The following is a 12,843-nucleotide window of genomic DNA, read 5'->3' as shown; positions in this document are numbered from 1 at the left end:
TTAGTAACTGCCGAGCCGGGGTGTAGTGTCTCCCCCTGCCTCCCCTAATCAGACCCTCCCCTCAGCCCCAACGGTCAGCCATTCCAGTACTGCCTGGGGCTGGGACCCCCTGTGTGTGCAGCTCATGCCAGGGTGATTTGATGGGGGCGCTGGTGTCTCTTAGGGGGTGTGGAGTCAGTTTCAGTGTCTCAGGGGTCAGGAAGCAGGCTGTGTTGTCTCACTCCCCCACCCCCGTCTAAGCCGTGCCCCATGCCAGGCTTGGACAGAGTCCAAACAGACTCACTGCTCCTCCCTCCTGCTCCGGGGAGCCACCTCTCAGCGCCCCATCTCTACAGATGAAGAAGCGGGACCTGGAGCCCTCGGACGCCACCTACACAGCCCTGTTCAATGCCTGCGCGGAGTCGCCCTGGAAGGACTCTGCCCTGCAAAGCGCCCTGAAGCTCCGGCAGCAGCTCCAGGCCAGGAGCTTCCAGCTCAACCTGAAAACCTACCACTCCCTGCTGAAGGTGGCTGCCCTGTGCGCCGACCTCAGGATGTGCCTGGACGTGCTCAAGGTGGGCGCCTGCCCTGACACCCCCGAGGTCACACTCTGAAAGATCACCTCTCATAGGCCCTGGGGCTCACAGATGGTTGGGACAAGGTCCACACCCTCAGGGGACTAGCTGGTAGAGGTGGCCCTGACGTGTTAGCCTTGTCAGCACCCGAGAAGCCTGTGCTATCACAGAGAGGTCTCCAGGGAGGGTCTCAAGGGAAAGAGCGGCATGGAGATCTTTGTGCGTGGGGAAGTCCGTGTTTGTGCCTGCCCCAAGGCACATGCTGGGAACATTGAAGAGGACACATTCGAGAAGGTTCTGGGTACCGGGCTGTGTCAGGGTGCTGTGCTGAAGTCTCACCTGCTCTTCCAGGCCCCGCAGCAGATGAATTTTTATCCTCCCATCCCCTGAGAAGGAGCCTGTGGGGGTTTTGAGCCGGGAGGACTACGAGTGGAGCTGGGGAGGAGGGGCTGAGAGGAGGGGAGGTGACCAGGGAGGACTGGATGTAGGGCAGCCGTCAGTAGCTCCACTCTTGGTTGCCCTGTGCACAAGGCCTGGTCCTCTCCAGAGCTTCTGCCCAGTTCACCTCAGGTCCTCCCCCCTTTCCGTCCCCCAGGAAATCATCCAGAAAGGTCATGCGATCACAGAAGAGACTTTCAGCTTCCTGCTCATGGGCTGCATCCAGGACAAGAAGACAGGCTTCCGGTGTGCCCTGCAGGTTGGTCCCTCCCGTCTGCCACTGTCCCTGGTTCCCCCGGCACATCAGTCCCTCGGGTCCACCACTGTCCCTGGTTCCTCCTGCAGGTCGGTCCCTCTGGTCCGCCACTGTCCCCGGTTCCCCTGACTCCCTCCTGCTGTGCCCTCTCTCAGCCGTCTGTACCCCCCGTTAACCCTCAGTGTTTCTGGCCCCCACTGCTGCTTGTGGGTGTTGTTTTTGCTGCTGCAGACCTTCTGGTAACTCTGCAAAGTGCACTGCTTGCCCTTTTGAGATGTTGGGTGCCACAGGGCAGCCTGGCTGGCTAAGGTGGGCCTCAGCTCACCGTGTGGTCCCCTCGTGCAGCCCCTACGCAGTCAGCCCCTGACCCCAACATTCACCACAAGGCCACTGGGTGTCATTTGTCTGACGCACTAGGTCCTGCTCATTATATCTGCACTGAACTCTAGAAAGTCCCAGGTGTCCAGTTGGGACCCGCTGCTCGGATCGCCCTCAGGCCCCAGCACCGAGCCCCTCCTGGGGCAATTTAGTGTCAGCCTTGTCACCCCACAACTCTCACAGCTTCTTAGAAATGGGGGGACCCCAGCGAGTGCCTAGAGTCTGCCCCACAAAGTGTCCCGACCCCAGCAGCCGTTGCCCTCCGAGCTTGTGAGAAATGCGAGGGGCTCAGGACACCCAGCCTCAGTAAGACCTGGGCATTTGGTCTGCACAGAGCTGAGCCCCGTGAGGAGGGGCATTCCCGAACCCCGCCACTGTCCACCTCTGGGGCCCCGGGTGGCAGTGCTGTGCTGGTGGAGCGTGTGGTGTCCTCACACCGACCTCAGAAATCCTGTGGGCTTGGTGCCCGACCACCAGGGGAAAGCGAAGATTGCAGTCCTGTGAGGCAGGTGGACGGTCAGTTTCCCAGTGATGTAAAAGTGGCGTGTACGCCATACTGTCATCTGTGAAGCCTGCAAAAGCCTGGTGGAAGCGTTTGACCTCTCAGGAGAGTGACCACAATGGGGCCAGAGACACAAAGTGAGCACACACTGTTGGGAAAACGGCATCGGAGGACTGGCTCGAGGCAGGGATGTCACAGCCCTTCAGTTAGTGGAAAATGATCAGCCTGTGGGGAGAACCCACCAAGGTCCCCTAGCTCTTGGTCTTTGGATTGAACCGAGTCAGAAACAATGAGCAACAGCAGGAGTGGTTTGTTTCAGCACTTCGGAGCTGCTGACCTGGGCTCCGCCTTCCCCACCTGCAGGAGAACTGAGGCCACAGCGCTTACGTAACTCACTTAGCTTCCTCAACCAGTGTGTGGCGGACCTGGGATTTGAACTGAGGTCTTTGTCACACTCAGCCTGAATCTCTGCAGCTCCTTGTAGCCTTTGTGACCCTGCCAAACCACAGGTCTGTCCCCCAGTCCCTCGGGGAGATGGCCCTCGAGACCCCTCATCACACCCTGCCTTGGCCTTCGTGCATGCCGCCATCACCTGTCTGAGCATCGATGTTCTGCCCGTCCAGTAGCTGCCCTCAGAGGGAGGCACAGCCAGGGCACCGGGCAGCCACTCCCCAGGTGCTGTGGCCTCAGCCTGAGAGTGGGCCAAGACTCGCGTCCAGCCTGTTCCAGGGAAGGTGCAGGACTTGTCCTCTGGGGTGCACTTGTGGCAGGAGAGGGGGCCACCAGCCCCTGGAGTCCCTCAGAGATGTCAGTTCCTAGAAGCTCTGATGGTGTAGTGGATTGTTAGACTGCCAACTGTAAGGTTAAGTGGTTCAAATCCCTCACTTGCTCTGGGAGAAAAAGATGGGCAGTCCTTGTCAATGAAGATTTACAGTCTTGGGAACCCACTGGAGCGTTGCTGTGATCCACGCACGGTCGGTCGTAGATTTCATTCCATCCATAGGGTCGCTGTGAGTCCCACAACAGCACCTAACAACAGCTCAGGGCCGGGAACTGGGTCAGCCTCTTTCTGGATCCTTCTGCACGTCCCTCTTGCCGGCCTGCTAGCTGACTCCAAGGCCTTTGTGCTGGGGGTCCCTCAGAGGCAGGAGGCCCGAGCTGAGTCCTCTCCCTTCCCCAACAGGTGTGGCGGCAGATGCTGTGTCTGGGGATTAAGCCGAGCCGACACATTTATAACCTGCTGCTCGGAGCCGCTCGGGACTGTGGCCTCGGGGACCCGGCGGTGGCCACTAAGCTGCTCCTGAGGCCCCCAGAGGAGGTGACCCTGCTCCCGCCCCCGGGGGGCAGACGGCAGGCAAGGAGGACGGTCCAGACCCAGAAGGGCAGTGGTGTGTCAGCCAACCTGCATGTGGAGGCTTTGGAGAAGCAGCTGTTTCTGGAACCTTCGGAGGCACTGGAAGGACTTCCAGAACCTCGACAAGACAGAGGCCTGGGTGAGGCCCAGTCTGAGGTGGACACCACAGAGAAACCTGACCTCACAGTGACTCTCAGCCCTGCCCCACTGCAGGCCCCTGCTTCGGCTCTGGAGGTCAACCTCCTGACCCCCGGGGTAGTGCCCCCAGCGGTGGTCTCCCTTGGGACAGTGGCCACCCCGGCAGACAGGCTGGCCCTGATGGGGGGCATGAAGGGCTTCCTGGGTCAGATGGCGGAGCACGAGGTACAGCCTGACATCAAGACCCTGACGCTGCTGGCCGAGGTGGTGGAGTCCGGCAGCCCGGACGAGTCCTCGCTGCTGGCCACCCTGGATGCGCACCACGTGGAGGCGGACGTGACCTTCTTCAACACGCTGATGAGGAAGAAGAGCAAGCTGGGAGACCTGGAGGGGGCGAAGGTGAGGGCCCAGGCTGCACTGGGGCCCCTGGAGCTGCTTCGGGCCCCCACACTGGACAATTGGAATGGGGGTGTGAGTGTGCCCGTTTCACTGGGAGGGAAACTGAGCCTAGTCACTGCATGCCACGGGCTGGTGAGGGGTGGGCAGCAGACCTCGCCTCTGAGGACCCAGCTTTACTGATCCCTGAAAGGCCTCCGTGGGAGAGATGGTCCTGTGAAGACGGCGGCCAGGGACCCCTGTGGGCGGGCCTGCACTGTCTGGCATGGTCGCTGGGAGGCAGGTCCGAATTGGCAGCAATGGGTTTGGGTTAGTTTTTCTGGTTGGTGCCCAGAAGGAGCCCTTGTGGTGCTGTGGTTAAAGCATTTGGCAGCTCCGTGCGGGAAAGCTGAGGCATCCTGCGGGGGAGGGGCTGTTTGTGGTGCTGACAAACGGTGAAGGGCAAGGGGCTCTCCGAAGCTCTGCAGTGGGCAGGCAGGAAGCCACTGTCCACACGGTGTGGCCCCTGGGAGGCGGGCCTGATGGCTGTGGGGCCTCCAGTGCCAGCTGGCCCCTAGTTTGCAGAAGTGGAGGACCAGGGACATCAGTGCCCCCAGGGGTCTGCTCCAACCAAGGTTCCTGAACAGGGGCTCACCAGGGTGGTGGTGACAGTGACGCCTAGCGTGTCCCCACAGGCTCTTTTGCCGGTCTTGGCCAAGAGAGGCCTCATCCCCAACCTGCAGACCTTCTGTAATTTGGCCATCGGGTGCCGGCAGGCGGCAGACGGCCTGCAGCTGCTGTCTGACATGCGGGTAAGAGGCATGGAGGGGCCCTGGAGCCTGGGGCTGGGCCCTCCTAACACCCACCCTCTCCCCCTACCCCATTTCCACACTTCCCCCGAACACTGCTGGTCCGCCCACTGGTGCGAGCCACGACATCTGGTGACAGTGCTTTCACCAGCAAACCAAGAGCCAAGCAGTGTCTGCTGCCCGCCATTTGCTGGCCGCAGGGCAGCAGGGCTCCAGTGTTCCTGTGGGCAGAGGGAACTCTGTCCCGGTCCCCACGGTCTGGCTCTCTCGGTGAGTGTTGGTGACATTGCAGAGGTCCCAGATGACGCCCAACACGCACATCTACAGCGCCCTCATCCACGCGGCCGTCAAGCGGCTCAACTACACCTACCTCATCCACATCCTGAAGGACATGCGGCGCCACAGCGTCCCCGTCAACGAGGTGGTCATCCGCCAGCTGGAGTTCGCTGCCCAGTACCCACCCACCTTCGACCGGGTATGTGTGCCAGGCTGGACGTACCCGACCTCCACACCCACATCAGCTCCCCAGGGATGGCCTTCCCCAGGAGACCAGCCAGCAGTGTCTGAGGGGCTCTGGTGACGTGGTGGTTACAGCACTTGGCTGCTAACTGAAAGGTTGGAACTCAGTGGGGCTGATACCCACCCACCATTCCCTTGTGGAGAAAGAGGTGGCAACCCTGGGAAGTGCATGGGGCTGCTGTGTCCTGGGGCTTCTGGGGGTCAGAACCGACGCGATGGCAGTGGCTTTGGCCCGGAGCTCCTTTGAGGAGAAAGCTGACCTCTGAGCCCTCTGCCTGTAGGCCTGTCCATGCCCGGCCACTCTCCTGCTCAGCGCCCCCTCCCTGGTCTTCTGTCACCTTCTGGACCACTCTGCATACCTGCTCCCCTACCTGGCTGCCCCATAGAGCCTCCCCCTTCCTACAGTGTCCCTCGAGCTCAGTGTCCTACAGTCTGTCACGTGGTGAGGGGAGGCTCAGTCCTCCACCAGAGCCTGTGATGCTCAGAGTGAACCCACGGCCACGTTGCTCCCCAGCCCCTAGTCCAGGCTTTCAGCCATTGTGTGGCAGTAGGGCGGGGGTGATGGAAGGAGTCTAGTAATGACTTTTCTCTGCTGCTCTGAGGGGGCCAGTGTGGGAGGGCGGGGGCTGCCTTTTGGGTTAGCTGTGTCCACCACCTGCAGGGTGTCTGGGAGCAGTACAGGCTGGGAGGACACTGGGTACCAAGTGTTATGCTGGAGACGATGGCTGGCTATTCTGAAGGTGGCATGGAGTTAGTGGAGTCAGAGGCAGTGGAGGGGTACAGGCCACACGTGCAGATGCGTGTCATCTTTGCCTGTTGCTTCCTCGGAGCTCTCTATCCTGATATTAGTCTTCTGTATTAGTGAGATCAGATCCACACAGCAGTGCAATGTGGGCTCAGGTGTAGTGGTGATTGTGGGAACGGCACAGACGGGCAGGTTTCATCCTGTTGTGTCCGTGGTTAGATCAGAGGCATCAGACAACTATCTTTTGTGGTTATATGCTGCTAATACCACGCTGTGGCCCAGGGTCCAACGGATGGTGACTGTGTGGAGGGGCAGTTGGTGGGACCCAGCGCTTGGTGACTCTTTACGGGAGCTGGTATTACTTTTGTACAGCAGACCTTCCTGTTAGCAGCCTGAAACCAAATGTACTTGGTCACCAGAGCTCCTGGACTCCTCCCCACCCCACCCACCCCATTCTGGCTGCATCTCCCACCAAGGTGTGGACTTGGCAGAGGGAACGAGAGGCTAACGCCGAGGCTAACTGTGGCTTCCCCTCACAGTACAAAGAGAAGAACCCCTACCTGGAGAAGATTGATGGCTTCCGAGCGTACTACAAGCAGTGGCTTAAAGGCATGCCAGCCGAGGAGACCCCCCACCCCTGGGAGAAGTTCAAGACCAAGGCCAAGGGGGACCAGGGGTCTGCGGCAGAGACATAGGAGGACAGAGGCCTCAGGGGCCAATGATGGGGACCCACAGTGGACACAGGATGGACAAAGAGTACAGACCACAGTGCCTAGGGCTGCCCAGAAGGCTCTCAGATTAAAGGACATTAATTAGCTTTAATGGTTGTTCGTGGAGGGGTGGGCTGCTCGGGTAAGAGCTGTAATGTTTGCAGGTGTCCCCAGGGCGGCTACAGCATGGCACTCATGCCACCTTCACGGGTCATCCTGGCCCTCGAGAGGTGGCCATCCCCCTGTGGGTGGGGTGGGAACCTGCCCCTGATGGGCTCCATGTCCTCTGCTGCTCAGGAAAAATGGACAGAAGGCTGGCTAGACTGAAAGGCTTTATTTTACAAATTCCAGCTGGTGACTGAGGCCTTCCCGAGGGAGCCCCTGTCCCAGCAGGTCCGGGGTGGTGGGTGCTGGGTCGAGAAGAGCAGCTCCCGAGAAGAGAGGCAAGTAGGCAGAGCCTGCAGAGTCCATCCAAGGTCCATGTGGGGGGTTCAGCCTGAGCAGCCTCTGCAGCCGCAGTGCGTGCACTCGATGATCCGGCCCTGCAAACAGAGGGAGAGTTGAGGACGGTCGGTCTCCACCCCAGAGGCACTTCCTCCTGGCGTGAGGGGCCACAGCTGGAACCTAGTGTTCCCCAGCCCAACCCAGAAGCACTCAGGGCCACCCTCCCACTGAGGCACGTGGCTGTAAAGGGCACATGGGGAACTTCTCGCTGTGTCCCTTACCCGACCCAGGAGACAGATCAGATACAGACAGGAAGGCAGGGCCATCCTCCACTTGTAGAGGGGCGGCCCCATTTCTCAAGATATAAATGGCTATGGCTATTTGAACTGCTCACTAAAAAGAAAACACACGGCTGTTTGGTGAGAACTTTGTTCTAAATGGTACAGCACTTGTCTGTCAGTTTGCTGTACAGAGGTAACTTGTGGGGTTACTGTGATACTGAAAGCTGTGCTACTCGTGTGTCAAATGCCATAAAAGTTACCCATAGTGACCAGGTTTTAGTAAAGTTCTCAGATTAAGACTGACTAGAAAGCAGGATTGGCCATCCACTTCTTAAATAACAAGCCTTTGAAAACTCTATGAACACTAGAGTGTGAATGCAGATAGTTACAGTAGTGTAGTATTAGAGCCCAGATTGGAAGTTACTTGAAATGAGGGAAAATTGAAAAACATCAATTAAGGGTCCAGGGTCAGCCAAAGAGAGGAAGACCCTCAACAGGGTGGATTGACACAGTGACTGCCACAATGGTCTCTAGTGTGTCAGAAGTGTGAAGATGGCACAGGACGGGGTTCAGTTCAGCTGTTCATAGGGTCACTATGAGCTGTACTCGACTCCACAGCACTTAACCACCATCTCGATCCTGGGCTGAGCGAGTGCTGCGTACCCTGCCTGGGCTGGAATGGGTCTCTGGTGCCTGGGCGTCCCAGCCCCAAGTGGGGAATTGGCAGGGCCAGGGGAGGAGGGCGACCATGTGCTAATGTCTCTGACCAGGAGACCAGCTGTCCCCACCTAGGTGGAGGTGTGTGCCTGTCTGTCACCAGCTGTTCTTAAAGCACCTGTTTGTTTCTCTGATCCCATGGTAAAAGCAGAGTTAGAGTCAGCTGTGTTCTAGCTGCAGAGCTGGTACTACACACTGCAGCACACAGGGCCCGAACCGGCACCGGGCACTCTGAGCTGCCACAGGAACCCCTGGGTGCGTGCTCCCCTGGGTGCGTGATCCCTGAGCTTCCAGCCCAAGCAGAGAGCCACTGATGTCAACATGCAGCTGCTCTGCTTTGCTCAGCAGGTCTACTTTGGAGCTTCAGCCCACCAATCACTGTGCCCAAGCTGCCCTGCCTCGTTCTGAGATAGAAAATTCTACAATAGAGCAAATGGTAACAGAAGTGTGTGTCACCGAGGGAACGTCTGGAAAAACCGGCTGAGATGGAAGGACAGCAGTGCATGTGCTTAATCTGACTTAATGCTCCTAACTACCTGAGGTGGGGCACTCTAGTGGCTTAGTTATAAGGAACTGCATTGCCCATGTAAAGGTACATGGTTCAAATCCATCAGCTATTCCATAGAAGAAAGAGGGGTAATTTCCTCCTGTGCAATTTACTGCCTCTGAAAACCTGCTAGAGGGTCAGCTATGAGTTGGTTCTGACTTGAAGGCACACAACTTCCTGAGGTGGTACTGACACCCTGAATTCTGAGTTTGTAAGACAACAGGCTTGAAGGAGTTGAGCTTGGACCTAGATTGGACAACTCCCATACCACCAAACTCCTCCACAAACCACAGTGCCTGTGGCTGCCTGGAGGCTCTCCCACCTTCATGAACATCAATCACAAACTGAGCTTCAGTCATGCAGGGGGTTGGTCTGCTCTGGGCAGGAGCTGTAGTGTCTGCAGGTATCGCGAGACCAGCCAGACCAAGTGACACCCCCCACTAGAGGCTGGGCTAACAGGATGGCCAGCGACAAAGCCACACCCAGCACAGAGATTTCCCAGCATCAACCAGGGCAGAATCCAGACTGAATATCCTGCCCACCATAACCCCAGTGCCCGAAAGGAGCAGGGGACATGAGGACTCACCACTTCCAGCTTGCTTTTGGGGACCCGGCAGATGCAGTTGGTCCCGAAGTTGGTGTCCCGGGTCTGGATGCAGCGCAGGCAGCAAAGGTTCTCGTAGCCCTGCTTCTTCCACTTGGCGATCAGGTTCTTGTCGGCGTAGCCTTCCTTGATGCAGTACTCGTACAGCTCTGCAGGGGGACGGGGACAGCGTCAGAGGGGCCATCCTCCTCCTCCGCTAGAACAGCAAGGGAAACCACTCAGCTGTGAGGATGCGGTACTCACCTCTGCTGATGGCCTTGCGTTTATAGAAGAGGTCGAAGATGTATCGGGTTTTCTGGTGGTGGATTCTGAAGATGGGCCACAGAGACTCCACTTTCCGCTTTCCTTCATGAGGTTCTGTTTCCGCTGCGGAGAAAAAGGTACACATGCATTTATAGAAGAGACAGTTAATCAGAATGAATGGGGTAGAAAGTACTTCATACCCACTGTTGTTACGTGGGTGGAGTAAGACCCATAGCAACCCCATGAGCAGATCTGAACTCTGCCCTGTGCTGTGCCGTCCTCACACTTCCTGACACGTGAGAGCCCACTGCAGCAGTCACTGTGCCAGTCCACCTGGCTGAGGATTCTCCTCTCTTTCACCAGCCCTCCACCTTTCCAAGCATGCTGTTCCTCTCCAAGGAAGAACCCCTCCTAGCAACATGCCCGAATTACGTGAGGCGAAGCGTTACCATCTTCTCCTCAAAGGAGCACTGGGCTGTACTTTCTTCAAGACATATTTGTTTGTTCTTTCGTCAGTCCATGGCCATTTAGTGCTCTTCTGCAACACCATAGCTCAAAGGCATCAATTCTTCTGTCATCCTTACGTATTATCCAGCTCTCAGACTTACAGCAAGAGATCGGAAAGACCATGGCTTAAGTCAGTTGCACCCTAGTCTCAAAATTATATCATTACTCCTCATTAATTTGGAGAGGTCCCTAAACTGCAGACTTTCCCAGTGCAGTATGTCTCTGGATTTCCTGACTGTTGGTACCAATGGTGTTAATTGGGGTGCTAAGTAAAGATGAAATCATTGCCAACTTTAGCCTTTTCTCACCTATCATTCCAGTGGTGAGCTTCATATTCACTAGGATGGCTATAATCCAAATAATGGCCTGTGACGAGGGGTTCTGGTGCAGATGTGGAGAATGGAAACTCTCACCCACTGCTGAGGGGATGGGGAGTGGGGAGTATCAACTGGGGCAATAGTTCCTCAAAATACTGAACACAAGAGTTCCCACATAACCCAGCAATTCCACTCCTAAGTATCTGTTCAAGAGAAATAAAACACATGTTCACACAAAAACTTGTACACGAACGTCTACAGCAGCATTACTTACAAATCAAAACCCAAATGCCCATCAACTGATGAATGAACATTATCTAGTCTAATACATGACAATAAAAAGGAATGAAGAATTGATACATGTTATACCATAGTCTTCGCAATTCCTTGCTATGCGTCAGAAAGCTGGACAGTGACTAGGGATGACAGAGAATTGATGCCTTTGAGCTGTGGTGCTGCAGAAGGTACTGAATATACCATGGACTGCCAAGAGAACAAACAGGCTCGTTCTAGAGAGGGTGAAACCCGGTTGCTCTTTGGAGGTAAAGATTCTGAGGCTTCGTCTGACATACTCTGGGCATGTTGTGAGGAGGGACCAGTCCTTGGAGAAGGATATTATGCTTGGAAGGGTGGAGAGACAGAGAAAGAGAGGAAGACCATCGATGAGATGGACTGGCTCAGTGACTGGGGTAATGAGGGTAGGTATGTCAAGACAGTAAGGTTGGCACAGGACAGAGGAGCCTTCAGAGCTGGTGTACATAAGGTTGCTATGAGGCGTAAATGACTCAACAGCACCTAACAACAACATGGGTGAACTCTACAAATAAGTGAATGAAGCTAGTCCCAAAAAAACCCCTGAATACAGATGAAGAAACATTCAAAATAGGAAATCCAGAGACAGAAAAGTGACCAGTGGCTGCCCCACTGGGAAAGGGGGTATGGGGTTTCTTTTGAGGTGATGAAATGCTCAAAGCTTATCTGTCATATAATTACACAACTATGAATATATGTAAAGATTATTTAAACGGCCATTTAAAAAAAGGTCAACTTTACAGTATGCAATTCCTGTTGTAATAAAACTGTTATTTGAAAAAGAAAAAAATAGGTATGAAGTTGTCTTAAATAAAAAAAATGCCTTTTAAATTAGTTAAATAAGAAAAAAGAAGATAAAAAAATATTATCATCACACCAAAGCCAATGTCCACTGATAGGTGGATGTCCACCCTGTGTTTATTCCTACAGCACTGGACTACGGCAAGGTAATTCCGGCCCACAGAGGAGCAGGGGCAGCTCAATTGTTTTTAACCACAAACGTTTTGCCATCGAGTCAGTGTGGACTCAAAGCAGTCATCCTTAGCAGACAACAGCTTTTTTCACTCTCTCTCTCCACCCCCCACCCCCCTCTCTCTTTTCTGGGGCATTTACAGAGGTTTCCTGACAGAGTCAGTTTTGATAAAAGGACCCAGCAGGCTGGAGTTCGGCCTCATGAATCCAAGAGTGAGCATACTTACAAAGATGCTTTTAAAACTGAGTGAACGACACAAACACTATGCACAGTGTATAAAGGCTATTAACCGAGACTGCATAGTTTTTAACATTAGCATTATTTGCGGATGTCACGCTGTGATCATAAAAGGCCAAAGGACGCTTGTGGCTTTGGATGATGTTTCCAAAGGCAGCCAGCCTCTGTCTCTCACTTACCACCTTCCTCTCAAAACCTAAATGACGGGAGCTCTGGTGGCCTCATGGCAAGAAGCTACACTGCAATCCCAGAGGTGTGCAGTTCGCATCCACCAGACGCTCTGCTGGAGAAAAAGAGACAATCTCCTCCTGTACCATTCAGATCTGATTTGACGGTACACACAAATAAATAATAAAGCTTTTTAAAAAACAAAAACCTAAATGACAGTGAAAACAGTGTGAAAGACTCACAAGAAGGCTTTGAATAAAAATGCTTCATAAGAGCCTGCACAAGAGCATTTCCAAAAACGTGTTTTGTATCATTTTAATTATGCAGCTAACTAAAATAGTAACAATTAAAGGTAGACTGATCTACTTGTTTTTTTATATATTCTCTAAAACTTGGAGCAAAGTCATAAAAAAAAATCCAAATCCCAGCTCTTTCTGAAGACATCTTCATTGGTGTTACCTTCTATTCAGGCATTTCTTACTGGTGAAGACAGCGGCTATGTGACGGGCCTCCAAAAGAGCCAGCAAATCGCCCTTGGAAGCAGTGCAGCCAGGAAGTTCCTTAGGGGCAAGGATGCTGAGACTTCACCTTATATACTCTGGTCATGTTAACAAGAGGGATCAGCCCTGGGAAGATTTCATGCTTGGAAAGGGGGAAGATCAGGGAGAGAGGAGAGAGACTCAACAACAGAGACTGACACAGTGACTGAAACGAG

General features: G+C 54.7%; 2 protein-coding genes across 2 annotated transcripts in view; one reads left to right on the top strand and one right to left on the bottom strand.

The window, feature by feature from the left end:
• Window positions 1–6,763, top strand: part of PTCD1 (pentatricopeptide repeat domain 1) — an 8,363-nt gene extending 1,600 nt beyond the window's left edge. Inside the window, exons 3-8 of the mRNA XM_006889770.1 lie at window positions 336–554; window positions 1,150–1,251; window positions 3,816–4,019; window positions 4,691–4,807; window positions 5,097–5,279; window positions 6,608–6,763. Coding sequence (XP_006889832.1) covers window positions 336–554; window positions 1,150–1,251; window positions 3,816–4,019; window positions 4,691–4,807; window positions 5,097–5,279; window positions 6,608–6,763 — 981 coding nt within the window. The remainder of the gene's footprint in view (window positions 1–335; window positions 555–1,149; window positions 1,252–3,815; window positions 4,020–4,690; window positions 4,808–5,096; window positions 5,280–6,607) is intronic.
• Window positions 6,764–7,269: 506 nt separating this feature from the next.
• Window positions 7,270–12,843, bottom strand: part of BUD31 (BUD31 homolog (S. cerevisiae)) — a 7,821-nt gene continuing 2,247 nt past the window's right edge. Inside the window, exons 2-4 of the mRNA XM_006889638.1 lie at window positions 9,615–9,737; window positions 9,354–9,520; window positions 7,270–7,320 (exon numbers count right to left, since the gene is read on the bottom strand). Coding sequence (XP_006889700.1) covers window positions 7,270–7,320; window positions 9,354–9,520; window positions 9,615–9,737 — 341 coding nt within the window. The remainder of the gene's footprint in view (window positions 7,321–9,353; window positions 9,521–9,614; window positions 9,738–12,843) is intronic.

This window comes from Elephantulus edwardii, unplaced genomic scaffold (assembly GCF_000299155.1).
Source record: "Elephantulus edwardii isolate Elephantulus edwardi_28Jun2011 unplaced genomic scaffold, EleEdw1.0 scaffold00080, whole genome shotgun sequence".
NCBI lineage: Eukaryota > Metazoa > Chordata > Mammalia > Macroscelidea > Macroscelididae > Elephantulus > Elephantulus edwardii.
This window is presented reverse-complemented; position numbering and strand designations above follow the sequence as displayed.